General features: G+C 32.2%; 2 protein-coding genes across 3 annotated transcripts in view; one reads left to right on the top strand and one right to left on the bottom strand.

Moving 5' to 3' along the window:
- Positions 1-16,521, bottom strand: part of LOC106662899 (soluble scavenger receptor cysteine-rich domain-containing protein SSC5D-like) — a 279,936-nt gene extending 263,415 nt beyond the window's left edge. Inside the window, exon 1 of one of the 2 annotated variants that reach the window (XM_014387340.2) lies at positions 16,480-16,521. The gene's annotated coding sequence lies outside the window, so the exon portion shown is untranslated. The remainder of the gene's footprint in view (positions 1-16,479) is intronic. The other variant, XM_014387341.2, reaches the window with a different exon arrangement.
- Positions 15,214-16,106, top strand: LOC106662694. The gene is made up of 2 exons (XM_014386932.2): positions 15,214-15,434; positions 15,493-16,106. Exons 1-2 carry the CDS (start codon positions 15,233-15,235, stop codon positions 15,960-15,962), a joined length of 672 nt encoding a protein of 223 aa, XP_014242418.1. The 5' UTR covers positions 15,214-15,232; the 3' UTR covers positions 15,963-16,106.
- Positions 16,522-18,063: the final 1,542 nt, after the last annotated feature.

The following is an 18,063-nucleotide window of genomic DNA, read 5'->3' as shown; positions in this document are numbered from 1 at the left end:
CTGCTGCGAGAACGTACGCACAATTAATTATCCTCATCTCCATAATGATTTGGCTAGTGATGGTAATTCACAGGAAGGTAAAGATAATGGCAGGATTGCGATCTATGCCACATAGAGTACACAACAATTTCCATTTTTAGTGTTCTTTCAAATACGGTCTTTCGCCGTCCAAATCCAAAGGCACCCGACGCGATCTCGTTTTTGCCCATACCACGTAACTCTCCACCGAGTATTATTTTCCAAATATAAAAGCAATAAAGTGGGAGTTTTGCCGACGGAGGCTCGGCAATAGTCAAATCGGAGTTTCTGAAGAAAACTTTTTTTTCCAGATTAAGCTACTTTTAATAGTGATGAATCAATGAGTCACCCCAATATTCTTTACTGACCAATCGTTAACCCAACATCAGTAATTGGTAAATTTACGGTATGGAATTTTAATCAAATAATCGGCCTAACGTTTCCGAGAGTAGTGTTCATAGCCGCGGATATGCAAAACGTTTGAGGGAAAAATAGGAAAAATGGAAAAAATATCCCAACATTTTTTTAATTATTCAGAAATTGTGAGATGCGGTCTGGTGTGATGTAGGTTTCAGAAAAACATTTTCTTTATCGTGCCAACGTTTCGATCTTTGATCATCATCATCAGGTCATCTTCAGGGCTCAAAGTGTGTGGGCACTCTCAACAGGACACGCAAGAATGGCACAATTACACAGAAAACAAACACTTTGAGCCCTGAAGATGATCTCAATAAAGATCGAAACGTTGGCACGATAAAGAAAATGTTTTTCTGAAACCTAAATCACACCAGACCGCATCTCACGATTTCTGTATAATTATCGATTAAAGGTTACTAACCGCCACACATTTTTTTAACAGTTTTCTGTGTATAAACTGTAAATAATAAAATCGTAGAGATTGTTACCGAATAAATAAAGAGCTGACCATTAAAAATTATTAATTAAAAAAAACATTATAGATGAAAAAATTTCAAATATATATTTTTTCTTTTGGCTTATTTTATCATTTTTGTAGCACATGATTAACATAAACTGCTTCACAAAAAGAGTGGCGCACTTTGAAATATGATATTTTTTAATTACTTGCCATTTCAGTAATATTAAAACCGATATTTTTATAATTCAGGTATTTATTAAAATATTTGGTTAGTGTGAAAATAAAACTACATCCCAAAAAAATTCATAAAAAAATAAAATAACAATAGATCTGTTCTTGATTTAAAAAATATTTAACTAGTATTTAAATAGTGGATTTAATGTTTTTGAGTACAAAAGAAATTATCGTGCTACTGGAGAATCTATCGGGAACTCTACGCGGGCACAATTCATCAAACTTACACTACATTGATTTTCCTAGTGATGGATAATTGATCACTTAAGCATGTTAATCAGATCACAAGAAACTCCTATATAACTTCACCATAAAACAACGCTACCGCCATTGTATGAAATTTATAAATATTTTTCTTTCCAAAAGGTAGATTGTGGATGAGGCCAGGAAGACAGAAACAACATTTATTTTCATGTCGAGCTTTCGGCATCATATATCGCCTTATTAACAAATCAACATAAGTAAATTTTCAAATATACAATTTTTTAAAAATTTCTTAATTACTAACAACCTGTTCAAGTACCTGTTCATATAGTATAACGATATTTTCCAGTTAGCAATTAAGAAAAATTTTAAAAATTGTATATTTGAAAATTTATGTTAATTTGTAAATAAAGAGTCCTGATGAAGGCGATATATTCCGCCGAAAGCTCGACAAGAAAATAAATGTTGTTTCTGTCTTCCTGGCCTCATCCCCAATCTACCTTTTGGAAAGAAAAATATTTAAACTGAGAAGGCTGATCAATCATCAAAGAAATATGAAATTTATAAGTTTGGCAATTTCAAATAAGACAATTATTAAATCACTATTTCAATATTCTCGGCTCTGTGGCTCAGTTTTAATAAGATTGCAGAATTTGCCCTCTGAACGATCCATAAATTACTTTAAACAAAGTAAAATTATTTATTTATTAATAAGTAGGAATAGAAATGTGAGATCGATAACGAACTCCTGAAAAATTATGGAAAAAGTCTTCCGAAACTTACCCAAAAGTATTACAGTAAGTATAATGAGTGCCCACAAAAAGGATGCTTTCCAAAAACATAAGTGCTAGCACAATATTGTTAGTTAAACCGAAAACAGAACGGTTTGTCAAAATCTAGGTCTTTAAGTTTACTCCCACAGGCAGGCAAAATTCTGTAAAAGCTGTTAATAGATTATATTACATTGGTTACTATGTGATGAGCATACAGTGATAACAATAGTAATAGGACGAGGCAAGTTGGACTTTAAACTTGTAACAGGCAAAAGTGAATAACCAAGTAACTTGAAGATAGGTTGTCATTCTGTGGCCCTGGGTTCTGGGTGATAATGTATACATACAGATTGATACGTCAAAAATAAAAACAGCCTCAGAGCCGTTGAATAGAAACATCATTCAAAGTACAACACATTGATCTTGGTGGCATATTTTATTTTTTTAAGACTGGGTTTAAGGCGTCGGTGGCCGCAACGGTTTAAGCGTTGACACGCCGCTCATCACTGTAAGGTAGAGGTCCCGGGTTCGAATCCAGCGGCCCTGCATTCGAGCCGGATATACTTACAAATGGGATTTTTTTCAAAAACACCGGCACAACCTCTGATGTTGCGAACCCTCGTTTAAAAAAAAGCCTACGTTTAGAAAATATATTTTTTAAGTGGATCTTTTAGTATTCTATAAATTTCTGCAACATTAAAAAAAATTACCACAAATTTAAGATACTTGCACAATCAAACTGTAGGAGGTCACCTGATTTTGCATTTTATTTTTTTGCACTTTGTTTTCGAAAAAATTGTATTACACGTTTTTAAGCTAAATTGTAGAGTTTATATCAAAAACACCATTATTTTGTGACCTGCAGGGGCTAACGCATTGGTATGAAAATAATTATCAATAATAAAAAATAATTCTTACATGTAGAAAAACAATATTTTTATTAATAAAGTTGTATCTATATTCATGATTAATTTCTAATGGAAAACATTTCGGTTTGTTTTGTTTGTTTGTTTCTACTGAAGATTTTAGAATTTGAACAACTGAGTGAAAGAATAATTTTATGTTTATTATTTTTATCTTAATGAGCTAGTCACTACATAATTTTTACATAAAAATTAACTTCACAACAAACATTTTATTTAAACAACAAGCAAATACGGCCAAATGAGAAGTTCCCGTTTAACGTGAGAGGTGTATTGATCACTTTTTTACTCACGAATAATCCGAATCTCGGTATGGTCTGGATGAACAACCAAGTTCAATTGTTATCTGCCAAGCTTTCGATCTATTTTAAGGACATAATCAGGCAAGAAAATCTTAATGATGTCTACAAATTGACATAATTAATTGGTTTCAAATTTCTTTGAAGATAGACTCCCAACATTGCCAACGACTGAGCATTAACAACGACATTCTTAATATTATAAGAGGTTTGTCATATCACCACCTAGTGTGATTAATATTTTAATTATCTCTTTCATTATTTTTAAAAATTTACGCACCGGGTGTAAAGATAATTTAACCTCTTAACAAATTATAACTTGAGTATGAACCAAGATGAGTAAAATTCCTCGTATTACATTGTTTACTATCACTCAACTTTGTTACATTTGCATCATTTGCCGGTCATTTTGAATGTAATCCCGTTGCAAATGGTACGACCATTTTCACACGGGTTATACCGAAGCTGAAATAGTCAGGCAATCCTCTTGAATCATCGAACCGAGTTTTATTAATAAAATACAGTTGCCCTGGTAAACTCGAATATGCTTCGACGATTCAAATCATTGAAACGCCAATCGACCAAATGAGTCAAATCAGCTCAGATATGTTTGTTAACCTGACAAAGATTACACAGCGAAGAAATTAAATCAGTGAATCGTCCTATAAGCCCTTTATAAATAGGAAGAATTTGAAGTTGGTCGTCTCTAATCATCCTGAAACACCTCGTTTTGAAATATCTTCAGACTGCTATAATTGATTAAGATACGAACATTCTAAATTTAACTGGCACAAAAAAAAACCAACTGGCTTTTAACGTAAATGCGTAACTGCGCCCGTCAAAAGCTTAATAATCACAGTTTGGTAATTTCATTTCTTTTAAACATAAAATAAGATGGCGTGTAACTAACAAGTTAAAATAATTTCTTTCGGCTATTCGACGAAAGATAACAAACGAAAACCGCGAACAATCACGTTGAAAATTAAATACGAACTTCAAACCACTGGTGGGAAAGTGAACGCGGTGAAAAGCGTTTGACAGAGATAATAAAATCCGAGAGTCATATGTCAAACTGGTTGAAAGCACAACATTAATAAAGCATACTTATAACAATCTATCTCTTTGCCTTGGTAAAAGTTCATCCTTCCGAATCCTTTGACATTCAATTCTCACTCGCTTCAAGAACGTTTAAGAAATGTTAACAAGCTTTTAACTTATCAGGTTTATCTTTAAGCCACGGATTGTGGAACGGGAAGTAACTTTATTTCGTTCTAGCTACAAATATGTTTCGAGAAAAATTGTATCAAGCAAAACTCAGTGAAACACTAATATAAAAATGTATAATATTTACTAATATAAAAGTAATTTATACAATTGTCATCATGTCTGTTACATTTCTCGTTTTGAAAGAAAACGAAATAAGCATGACATAAACAAGAACTAAAAAAGTAAATAACATTAAACCTTAAAACAACAAATTACAAATAGCCTCTAAATTATAGATATGTGTTCATCTTAAGAACTATATCACAAAATAATTCTAACAAAAAATACAAAACAGATAAAAATAATAACCAAAAAATTTCTTTAAAATTCACTAAAAATTATTAGCCTGCAGATCTATATATTTATTTTAAAAACTATCTGTATTACATTGTAAACAAACAAGTTGTTAGTATTGAAAAATCTCGTTATTGATTACTGTCATTATTATTCAGAAATCGTGAGATATAGGTTTCAGAAAAACATTTTCTGCCCTGGGCACTTTTGGCAATCTCAACACGACACGCAAGAATGGCACAATTACACAGAAAACAAACACTTTGAGCCCTGAAGATTTATTTATTTTTTTATTTTTTTTTTTTTTGCCTTATGATCTATGCATATTACCCATGGTGACGAAAATTCTTATATATGTGTGTTCAAATTGGGGGGGGGTTATCGTGAAAAAAGGGCCAGAGGCGACGGTGGGAATCGAACCCACGACCGCGGCGTGAAAGTCTCTTGCTAACCACTCGGCTACCGCGGTCCCCAGCCCTGAAGATGATCTCAATAAAGATCGAAACGTTGGCACGATAAAGAAAATGTTTTTTCTGAAACCAGACCGCATCTCACGATTTGTGAATAATCATCGATTAACGGTCACTAAGCACCACACACTGTCATTATTAAAATTTATTTGTTTAATTTAAAATTTATATTAACAGTCATAGGATACGGTTAACAAGCATAGGTCCGACGATATACTAAAATATTGCTTGTATATTTCAAGCCTTCAACAATTGAAAATGTGCTTGACTGTTGCATAACAAGTGACGCATAACGCAGTCGCATTCCTGCCAGAAGGTGCCCGTGCGTCTTGTGTGACCTACGCGTAGTCTTGTCACTATGGCCTTTTCCCTTTTCTACCCGTTCTCCGCGGACCAGGGACCGACGTCTTTCGTGATAAAGATAAATCGGAAAACTTGCTAAACAACACAACTACAACATTAGTAGCATTCAATCAGCCACGTAAATCTAATTTTAAACTAATTATATCGAATCGGACGATATTCAGAAGACGACAAATGCGTGGCTGGGACTTTTTGAGGAGACGGACTTTAAACGATTTTCTGGCGTAGTAGGTCAGTCTCAGGTCAGGGAACCAAGCTTACAAAATTGGCAGGCATGCTGCTGAAATTCTGAAACATCCGTTTACACAATATGCAGAAAAAGAAACCAGACATTATCTTTAACAGAAAATATACTACGAAAATATCCAGATACGATACATAAACAAACCCTTATGCAGGATACAGAAAAAAATGATATGCTAGAATTAAGGATGCGGAATTAAGATTTGTTCTCAAAATGCAAATTTGGCAAACAATGACAGGATGTAAACAATAAAGGCAATTAATATTTACTTTAAATAAGAGGAAAATTATTTTAATTAACAGCAAGACAAACGAAATCCGGTTTTTCACACTTTTTGCCATAACATTGTCATTTTTTGATCAATTTAAAAACCAATTATACCGTTGTTTTCAAAGTAAAAAAATCCTTTAAAACGATATGTCAGGATGGGTAGGGTCATATTTGAAATGTTTAAGTTGCATTGGGTCTGAGGTACCCTGTATAATTTTTCTCCAAAAAAATGTGTGGTATTTAGTGACCGTTAGTTAATGATTATTTGTAGATCGTGAGATGCGGTCTGGCGTGACGTAGGTTTAGAAAAACATTTTCTTTATCGTGCCTACGTTTCGATCTTTATTGAGATCATCTTCAGGGCCTGAGATTTATAAACATTGTTTAAATTATACAAATACATGTAGGATGTGAAAAAATGAATTTACACAATCCTATGAAACATTGGCACGATAAAGAAAATGTTTTTTCTAAACCTACGTCACACCAGACCGCATCCCACGATCTCCATATAAAATGTAAAAATTTGAAACTAAACTAAAATATATTAAACTTTTTTTACAGTGTCATTGATTCAAGAGAAATTCACCCAGGCCATCTAAAAAGGACACCCTGCATTTGTATTGATTGGGTGGTGATGTGTACACCTGAGGTACAAATGAGAGGCTAGTATTTTAGCGTATCCACATTGAAAAGCAAAGATTCTTTACCGGGATTAAACAAAATACGCGTGAAAGATCAGAAAAAGAAGAAAACCCATCAACCTGCCAAACATATCTCCAGTCAAATTGATTTTGCGCTGTTTACCCCTGAAGCAAACATTTTTTTGTTTCAACAACGATGATGAAAATTCATTTATTAAACATAACAATCCCTCTAGGTTTAATGTATATCGCTATTGTATACAAATTTATTATTACTCATTGTTACGTTATCAGTTTGCCTTTTTGACAGAAAACACGCAAAATTTTAAATTTAAAAAAATTTCACTAACATTTGACATTGTGGAACAATAGTGCTTTTAAAATTACAAAATGCTACAAATTATTTCAAAGATGGATGCATCCGTCATCATTAACCCATAAAGATCAACATCCTTGTTAATAAAGTACCATAAATAAAGGCAAAAATCAAGGTACGAGATAATAATTAGTATAAACTATAAAACTATTTTCTGTAATTTATTATTTTAAAAGTTATTTTAGATCTGAATTTCTCTTTTGAGTTCGTGAGTTCGTACAGAAAAAACTCAAAAATTTTTAAAAATATACCAATAAAAAATCCATATTTTTTATTTATTGTTTGGTTTACATTTACAACGATTAAGTATAAATGTGGTAAAACGGTAAAATAAAACCGTTTTGTAAGAAACGAACCCGCAATGCTGTTAAGTCGTCAAAAACTGTATACAATAACGCCCTTTTTCCGTATGATTCGACCGAGTTTTTACCCAGTACATATTGTTTGGTTAACATTTTTTATTGGAATTCATTTTTAGTGATAAACAAATATTATGTTTTCAATTAAAAAATTGCATATTTGTCTAACAAAATTTATTTAATGAATTGTTAATTATGTTATATTTGAAAGACTATTTTATTTCATAATATCTTCTATGCGATCAACCAGCCTTTATTGTGCAATAGAGTCTCGTTAATTAGGGTTGTGGTCAAAAAAACAAATATTGGTTTTGTACCGTCGACGAGCTTTCGAAGATATATTTTTTCTTGTTCAGGGTCTTAAATTTTGATGATAGACGTGTAAGTTGTCAAGAATCTGGTATATGTATATATGAATGTAAAATTAAGTAAGATAATTCTCCGTAGATTCTGAAGAAGACGAAATATATCGTCGACAACTGTGTTGGTGCAAAAGCACTATTTGTTTTTCTGANTTCCACATCCTACATGTATTTGTTAAATTTAAACAATGTTTGTAAATCCCAGGGCCTGAAGATGATTTCAATAAAGATCGAAACGTTGGCACGATAAAGAAAATGTTTTTCTGAAACCTACATCACACCATACTGCATCTCACGATTTCCGAATAATCATCGACTAACGGTCAGTAATCACCATACATTATAAATAAACTTTGTAAAAATTAAAATTTGACTGCGACAATAAATAATTTGTATTGTACTGTCTGTAAATTATAACCAAGTACATAAATAAGGTTTCAATGATCACTGAGGATTAAGAATTGTGTTACAAAGGCGATCTCAATCTTACAAACACAGTCACGATTCTATTCAAGGGAATCGATTTCTTTTGTCTTCAAAAATTAACACAAGGATTTGACTACCCTGGAGTTTATGCAATTCTACGTAACGTTGGGAAAAAGGGTGAGCGGAATAATGATAAATGTTATAAAAATATTAAATTATGAGCGAGTATAGGATAATTGTTGTTTCTTATTTAAATATCTACCTTAGTCCTTTAAATAATAATTAATCCATACGACTCGTCATGATCAATATTTACTTTTTTTTTAATCAATCAACTACAACGGAAAATTTTTTCATTTTTTCTATATTAGTGTTAAAAGTAAAAATTCGTTTGACCCAGAACGACCTTACGCTAACATTGTTAAGCATGATTTGAATCGATTCCTACCTTTCATTTTTATTGAATGAGCGACACGAGCGAGTTGACCGTTTATCCTCGGTCGATTTGTGTTTTTAAAATATGCACGAATCCAGGGGCATACCGAAAGGGAAAACGTAAAATCATTGAATTGTCAGAACTACCGCACAATAATAAGCAGCCACACGTTGTGTTTTATTTTTATTTCTTTAGTACGATGTTTACATATGGGTAATTTTTGTTAAAACGTGTACTTTCTAGTTTCTGCCTAGATTTTGAGCAATTTTCGATTTTTTTTTATTTGATTAACGATCGATCTAGGTCAACAGGAACAAAATTTCAGAAAAATGAGTTTTAAAAAAATACATAACAAATACATTTAGTTTTGTTCTTCAAAGTTTCTTTTATTTGTGTAATTTAATAAACAATTGTAACAATAAAGTCGTTAAATTTTGCTTTTTTTAATTTTATTATTTACAATATATAATTAAATTATCACGCATATTAATAATGTTACAGTTGGTAATGCAGCTTTTTATTTTACGGTGAAATAATTTAGTTATTGGATAAAAAAGAAACTTTTTAATTAAATCTTAATTATTAAAATAAAGTTTTCTTGACAAAATGTGTGCGTTTATTTATAGCATTTTTGAAATTTTATATATATTTTTAACGGATTTAAGGGGTTTGTACAATTGTGTAATATTTTTTACAATTGTTTCGTTCCAAAATCTCCCAAGGACGTTGATTGGTACCATCGGCAACATGTTTTACATTAAGGAAATTTCAATTTTCAAACCAGTGCAAATATTGTTCTGTCCTGGGTATTTTGTGTTGGATATTTCATGACAAAATTTTTAAAAAACGCCACTTCATAGTATTTCAAGTTTTATTGCTATTAATAATTTTGTGGGATTTATTTCAGTTGCGATACGACGAAGAAATTTTATAAGTGATTATGAGGAATATAATTTAAGGTCAATTTTTCCTTGACAACGACGTGCCTATTTATTTATTAAGGTTTTCTATTGATGTTTTATTGTATTTATTGTTTGTGTAATGTTTTGTATAATTGTTTCATGTATTATAATCCAGCTGCGTATTTTTTACTTTCTGCATATCTATCATGTAAAAAATTTCTATGCGTATTTTCCCATTTTTGAACAAGTGCAATGTTCTGTCCTGACTACTTTGTGCTNGGTGTGTGAAGAAATGATAGTCCGTAGGCGAGAGGTCTGATGAGTATGGAGGGTGAGGAAGAACCTCGTAACCAAGATCCAACAGTTTCCCTATTATCACATGTAAATCTCGGAGCCGAATGTTGCACAGTGGGGCAAAAACGCAAAAAGTCGAAATATTCAGTAACACTGAAGCTTATTTGAGGTGAGTCCTCAAATTTTTGCACGTTGAATCCAATGAAACACCGTCCAAAATTATAGCCCAAATTCCAAAAATGCAACGAATATCACCAATAATCATCATGGGCATGTTTTTCTATATGCTGAATTCAATGAAACCGTTCTCGAATCGATTGGACCACAGCAAAACGTCCAAAATACGTACTCGTTACCATTATTATTCACTGTTGAAAGACGAAGTGCAAAAAGATAAGAACAAATACTGAAAACCTCTATTCTTACAAAAAAAAAAATTTAAAGCTTATCACGAATATAACCATGAAAAAGGCAATGAGTTGATTTTTTCGCAAGTAAATCATCAAAAATCCCGTTTTGAGATAATCAAAATAAATCTTGCGCACGTTTTTCTCAATAAATTTCTCACTAAAAGTTTTAAAATTGCGTTTAAAATAAAAGCAGTACTCAACAGCTTCCCAATGGTCATCTTTTTAATTGTTTTTACTATTTCTGTTAGAGTAGTAAACTGGCTGTTTTTAATGAAATTATTAAAACTTTGGGTTTTCATTAAAATTGCATACTTTAAGTACTTGCAATGATGCGATATTGCACTTTTCTGCCTGTGGGAATAGGAAGCAATTAGAAATGCAATATCCACTGATCGATTACAATGATTTGCTATGTTGGGATGTATAATAAATAAAAACTGAACTGACAAAATAACAATAAACTAACAACTAATAACAATAATTACCTACCCACTACACATGTCAAAATCTTTTTGCACTTTGTCCTCAAAGAAGTGAAAGTTTGTGATCCTTTATAGATATACAGTCTGATTCGGATTCTGTACAGTAAAAGAACAGTACAGTTAAGGTACAATCTATTAACAATACAGAAAGTGGCCAAATTTATTGTATATTCGAAATTTTAGGCTAAACAACTCTATGTAAAACAGTGCTGCACTCAGATTGTCAGGAATATGCAGCTGAAGACCACAAAGATGGTATTGATGTGTATAGAAGCGATAAAAACGGTGCCAAAGGAATGAACGACGAAGCTTTTTTTGAACGTCTAAAAAGCCGAATATTTCTCAAATATTGCTGGTTTTCCCCTCAACTAACCCACCTGATTCCATCTTAACGTTGAACTTTTGTCTTTGTCTCATAGTTGGGTGTATACATAAAAAAAAATTATGGTGGCCGAGTTTTTACAACGAACCAGAAAATAGCTGTATATCTTGCAAAATTTATAATTTTCAGATTTTACCAGAGATTTCTGGTTTTGATGAATTTTTAACCGTAAAACCGTTAATTTAGCCTTATTCTCTGGCTCAAATACGGTAAGAAAAGTGAATTTCCGATTGACCAAAGATGGCTTCAATAATGTCAATGGTGCATCAATATGAAAGCAATTGATTGCTTCGCCAGGATTCAAGAAGCTGTAGTAAATCAGAGCAAATGAAGTGTCACGATCACCTTTTTTGGGAAAATGTGGTACTGCTTCTCCTTTGTTGAGCCATTGAGAACCATTGTCCGAACGTCTGCCGTTATCGTACAGAATTTACTTTTCATCACAAACAGCAATTCTATCCAGAAAAAGTCCGTTTCTGTTTCGGCAAAGAAGTATTGTGCAAACTTCATAACGATGATTCTTTAACTGTCGTTTAATGCATGAAGAACCAAACTTTCGAGTTTGTTCACCTTTCTAACTGCCTTTAGGTGGTCAGCGACGGTCGCTAACTGAAAGATACTCTGCAAGTTCTCGAACAGTTTTTCTGGAATTTTCTTCGACCAAAGATCGCAGTACACCGCGATCTAAGGTAGAAATCCTTCCACGACTTTCTTTGTGTTCAAGGCTAAAACGTCCACTCGAAATTTTTTCCGACTTTAAACACGTAAAACTAAATTACGCCAAAATCACGCGGTGACATCTTAGTAAAGACTGAATTATTCCCAAATAACGAAATGCTACGGACATAAGCAAACATTTTTGTTTGAAAACAGGATTAAAAAGTGTTGACATTCGTACAAAAGAATAATCCATCAAGCGTAAACAGTTTGTTAAAATACAGAGCGTTAATTGAAAGAAAACGTGAAAACCTGCATTTTTTCCGGATAACTCAATATTTACGATAATAAAAATAAAATAAAATAATGGTTCAAGATTTCTCCTTTTACATCGGTGTTTGTACAAAAGAGTATGGTTCTAATCGCCTGCCTAAAGAGGTATCGCTTGCAAACTAGACACAATTGAAGCAAATTGATCCATTGTCTAAATAGTTCTAGTCATTATTAACACAAGACAAACTTGTAAAACATTTTATGTGGGTATCTGTATATGTGTGCGGGATGTTATATTTTTCCAAAAATTTTTAAAAATACTGCTGCGAGTATGGCTAGAGTTGAATTACCCATCCCAGGCCGTCTTTTGGTGTGTATATTTGTCGGTTGAATTTAAAGTAAATTTGTAGTGTCGTACTTTGTATTATGTTTGGCGTATTCTTTGTCACAGTTTTTATTTAATGTCTTTCGTACTATGTCCATCGTTTCCTTTATTCGAATGGATATAGGTGCTTTTTGTTGAGGGTTAATAGATAATTTGCCTTTTTTGGTAGGTTTTTTTTTAGATTATGCACGCAGATCCTGCCTTCCTTAAACAGTACACTACAGTAGTGTTTTTTTTTTGTTTTATAAGTGCTTCTACTTCGAATTGATTAGTATTTGAAATGATTTTTCAAAATCCATTGTTTTTCTGTAGTATACCACCGAACCGATGTAGTCGAGTGGTTAAGGCGTCAGACTCTAGGCTAGTAGATCCCGCGGTCGTGGGTTCGATCCCCACCGTCGCCTCTGGACTTTTTCTGACGCCTAAGTGGCCGCAATTGAAAGAAATTGACACGGCACTCATCAATGGAAGGAGCGGTATCGGATCTCAGTGACCCTGAATTTGGTTCCAACCCCCTTCAAAAATGAATTTCTTCGATGAAAGAACACCGGTACAACGGGGGCTTAAGTTCACATTTGTGTTGCGAGCCCTCCCCCAAAATATGGAGCCAGGGATAAAGTACAATAAGCTGTACAGCTCAGCTGCAGTGCTCAGGAGGGAAATCCTCCAGTCCCTGGTATCCAAATAAAAAAAAAATACCACCGAACAGTATGGCCATTTTTGATAAACTTTAGCTTCTGCAGTACCTTCAATTGTACGTATTTATCGAGTCGATATGTAAAAGAGAGAGAGAGAGAGAGAGAGAAAGACACAGACAGACAGAGACAGACAGAGAGAGAGAGAGAGAGAGAGAGAGAGAGAGAGAGAGAGAGAGAGAGAGAGTAGATAAATTAGTAGACAGATAATTCGTAAAAGATAAGACCCTTAGGCAATTAGGGCAATTAGATACTTGCAGCTGATAGCTCAATAAGTGAAATTAATGACCTGTTTTGTTAAATTACAATTTTATCTAATTTAATTTTTATTAATTATAAAGTACAACATGAGGGACTATTATATAAATTAAAACTACTTTTGTTTATATAGAGATTTTTTGTAGTAAACAAGAGACTTCTGATGAAAGACTTGTACCACAGGGGTCAATTCTCGCTCCGCTGTTGAACACAATTTTTACTTCTGAAGTGCCAGCAAATGAGAATGCACATACCGACACATAAGCAGATGACACCTCCATATTAACAAATAAACCCTTTTCTACATGTTTCCCTTACAGAAATGTATGTCAACAATTGAACAATGGAGCCATCTTTGGAAAAGTTTAAAATAAAGTTTAATACCTCAAAATCACAACGCATCACCTTTACACTCGGCCGTGAGACATGTCCTAGCATATACTTACACAATGAACCTGTTCCTCAATCCGACAAACTTACCTATTTAGGACGTACAATTGATAGCTTGGAATCCGCACTATTAAAAAAAAACAGACACTTAATAAATTATTTAAAATACCCTTAATTGACGATCAAAATTACCAAAATCAAAACTTTAGACAAACACGTAACCTATTTAGATGTACAGGTGCCAAGTTTAAGGATTGGCCTAATATTCCAATATTCAAAGATTACGAAGTTTTCATTCGACGATTAAATTATTAATATTGATTAATCGTCTTGGTTTTTGTATAAGAGCTACCTTTTCACCAAATTTCACGTTTCTTTTCTATTTGATGATGAGACTACGCCCCCTCCCCAAAAAAATGTTCTAATTTTTAGATAATTGCAATTTATAGATTCTTATCTTTACTTATAATATAAGACCTAACATTATACCAAATGTCACGTTCCTACGTTCGATGATTAATAATTACTAATACCAGATTTTTGAAAACTTTATAAAATTTATGTTATAAGTAAAACATCAACGCTCCAATATTTTCATTGTATTTCATTAAAATAAAACTATTTTGCTGCTCATAATTAAATATGTATGTACAAAATAAAACCTGTTAACAAATCACATTACCTATAGTTTGAAGCAAATTATCATGTATTGAAATAATGTTGTCTATTATTAAAATAAAACTAACTTTTTAATCATTAATAAAAATGGTAATTAGTTCAAATTGTTAACTGTAGAACATTTAGATAAATGATAATATTGTAGAAACAGTAATTTATAGGGGGTATAATATTATTACTGTTTTACTATAAAATAAATGCCAGTATTAATTGTGAAAAACATTTGTCATATCAATTGGAAAGAAAATGATATTGTTTCCAAATGAAAAATATTTTTCTCGTGTTGTTAATAAACTATAGAATAAGCAAAATAATAAAATACAGTGTTTTAGTTCATAACTATTTTATTTTTAACCTTTTAAAACTTAGCCTCTGTTTTAATGCTAGATGGTAGCAACTGTGTTACTAATATGCATGCCCTTCTTTCTCATTTCAAATCATATTGTACAAATATTGTTTAGGCGTCTACGTAATCGCCTCTAAATATTTAAGCAGAACATGAACGAGCTCTGTTTGATCAGTTGTATAAATTTTGATTTTTTTACTATGAAAAAAGGAAGCAATATCAAGGGTCAGTCCACTTCCAAGATGAGACTGTACATGATCATTTTTATTGCCTGTTTGAGTTACTCTAAATCCATAGAATTGCCCAATCCATCAAACAAATATCTCAATGCATCTCAGCTACCAGTTATAGGGAAGTATTTTGGGTCAAAAAATGGTAATGCGACCGCAAATAATGAGGAACCCGAGAAGCCTCCACCAACTGAGTCTCCACAAGATGCTTACGGTAGGTTTCTCCCATCTAGTTTTTAAAAATTGCATGCTGAATTAGATATTTGTTACAGAAGATATGTTGGAATCAAATGAAGAAATAAAGACAACTATTGGAAATGATTTATTGAAAATCATTTCAGAACCAGAATCTGACGAACCTAACGAAGCAGTAGAAGAAACAGTGAATTCATTATCTAATGTGGAATATTGGGAACCTGTAACAAGTAAATTACAGTATGTATGGGACAAACTAAAGCAACTCGGCTGCTACACTGCAAAAACTCTGAGGAAAGCCAGGTCTTATATAGGAAAAAAAGTAAAACATTTAAGAGTTTACATGAATCAAGGGCATGAAATATTAGAAACATTACACAATGCTGTGAAATCAGCAGGCAAAGCTACAAAAGATTCTGATGAACCCACTGTTCAAAATATAAATAATTTTTTCGCACGGTTGGTCTATATACTTAAAAATTTTAAACAAGTTTTCAAAACCAACCCAATAGAAATAGCAAGAGACCGAGAAAGCTTAGCAGAATAGAATAATAGAAATAAAAATATAATAGGTTGTACTGAATTCATTCTTTGGTTAAAATCTTAAAACTTAGTTATAAACAAAAATAATAAATAAATATCCTCACTTTAGTATTATAGTGTTCACTTTAAAAAGAAATGTATGTGATGTAAAATAAATTATTATATTAAAATTTAAAAATATTCATAAATAAAAAATAGACAAATAATTTTTTGCTTTTTAGACCTTCATGGCTTACACTGTTACATTTTTATTCCAATAGGTTTAACAGTGGAATATTGTTTGTATTGAATGTATAATAGTTTGTAAGTTTATATCAAATAAATGTTATTTAAAAGTTCGGTTTCTCCCATCAAAACCATAGGTTGTATGTATTTTTATCATTATGTAATTACTTATTGTAATGAAAACCAAAGAAAACAAAATAAAAAATTCTTTTAATAAAAAATATTAAAAAATGTTTTGAAAAAAATCATTTCTTGCACCAGAAAATCATTAATTGATACATTAAAGTTTAACTTACAGCTTTTTGGCTGGTTTTGCACTTAATATTTAATCCAATCTCTTATTTCCTCGATGCCTTGGAGACTTTGCGAGGCTGGGGAAAGTAATACAAGTTATTAAGAGCAAAACTAGGTAATAAATTACTAATTAAATGTGTAAACCTCACAATATCAAAGAAGTATATAAATATATATATATATATATATATATATATATATATATATACACCTCACAATGCAAAAAAAAGTATATACATATATATGTGTGTGTGTGTTTGGTACAAAATTGAACGAATACGACGCAGCAATTGAATGATATTTTAAATATTAAATGAAGACATAAGCCCATAAATGTTTAGCAGTCATAATTGGCCTTAATAATTATTTCAATTAATTATACTTTTTTCTAAGGCCTTGGTTGAGATGAAAAATGATAAGAAATAAAAATGTATTAGGTACTTTTCTAAGTTAAAACAGGATGTAAAGCTAACCGACCAGCTACTATACACAATATATTTGGTAGGATGGGGATATGGTCCAATGAATATTTTGCGTTGAACCTATGCCAAACTTTTGGTGTTTTTATTTCACCTTGCTCAGGACTAGATACGGACTGAGAAACTAGCCTTGAGGAAGGTGAAATAAAAACACCGAAAGCTTGGCACAGTTTCAACACTCAACACTCATTGGACCACATCCCCGGATCCCACATACAAACATACAACATTGCTAATGTTTGTAAAAAAAAACCTTAATGTTATTATTATGAATGAATTACAAGTCAAACACTCCATTTGAAGACATTCCTTCAACCACGACACAGTTTATTTTCTATATGATTGGTGTCTAGCACATAATAACAGATTATCATAAAATTGCGTGAGGAATGTGTTTGGAGACAGAGTTATTGAAAACCATGGGACATTAAACAAGGGCCATCTTGATCACCAGACCTCACCATATCATGTCTACTAATAACTGGTGTCGGTTTTGTTTATATGCATGACACTGTAAGCCCCCACACATCTAGGATCATTGGTGACTACTTTGAATAGGCTTCAATTCAATGTTTGGAGTGGCTAGAATGTAGTCCCGACTTAAACCCTTTGGAACGAGTTGTCAAAAAGGGTAAAACCCCGTGATACCAGAGAATTTGCAGAAATGAAGAATGGCACTGTTAGAGGAGTATGAAAATATTCCTCAGCACAACAGTCAAAACTTCATAAAATTAATGCCAGTACGAATGCAAGCCGTATCACTGTAAGATGAGGAAATACTCTGTACTGAATTCAATATTTTCTTCACTGTTTCCATAGCAACATTTTTGGTAAAATTGTTTTACTCAGTTTATTTATTTTATTTATTTATTTATTTTTTATAGCTACATCTTATATTTTTCTTTAAAAATATTCAGTAAACAACATAAAATAAAAATTATAACGAATGCAAGTATTTACTATTAAAAAAAAGTGAGGGGTAGCCATTTTTTGGGCTCAATTTACGATGGTGCATTTTTCAGCGCTCCATAGGAAAAACAATGCATTACCTGTTTAAACAAACTCTGGTCCAATTTTCTAATCAAAAAGACTTTATTTGGCAAAAAT

The sequence above is a fragment of the Cimex lectularius genome, unplaced genomic scaffold, assembly GCF_000648675.2.
Source record: "Cimex lectularius strain Harlan isolate CLEC.00 unplaced genomic scaffold, Clec_2.1 scaffold84, whole genome shotgun sequence".
NCBI classification, from domain to species: Eukaryota; Metazoa; Arthropoda; class Insecta; order Hemiptera; family Cimicidae; genus Cimex; species Cimex lectularius.
Note: the sequence above shows the minus strand (reverse complement) of the source record. Positions and strands in the feature narration are given on the sequence as shown.

Coding starts and splice junctions, on each gene's coding strand:
- LOC106662694 (XM_014386932.2), top strand. CDS start 15,233: ATGAGACTGTACATGATCATTTTTATTGCCTGTTTGAGTTACTCTAAA. Junction 15,435..15,492: donor GTCTCCACAAGATGCTTACG/GTAGGTTTCTCC, acceptor TATTTGTTACAG/AAGATATGTTGGAATCAAAT.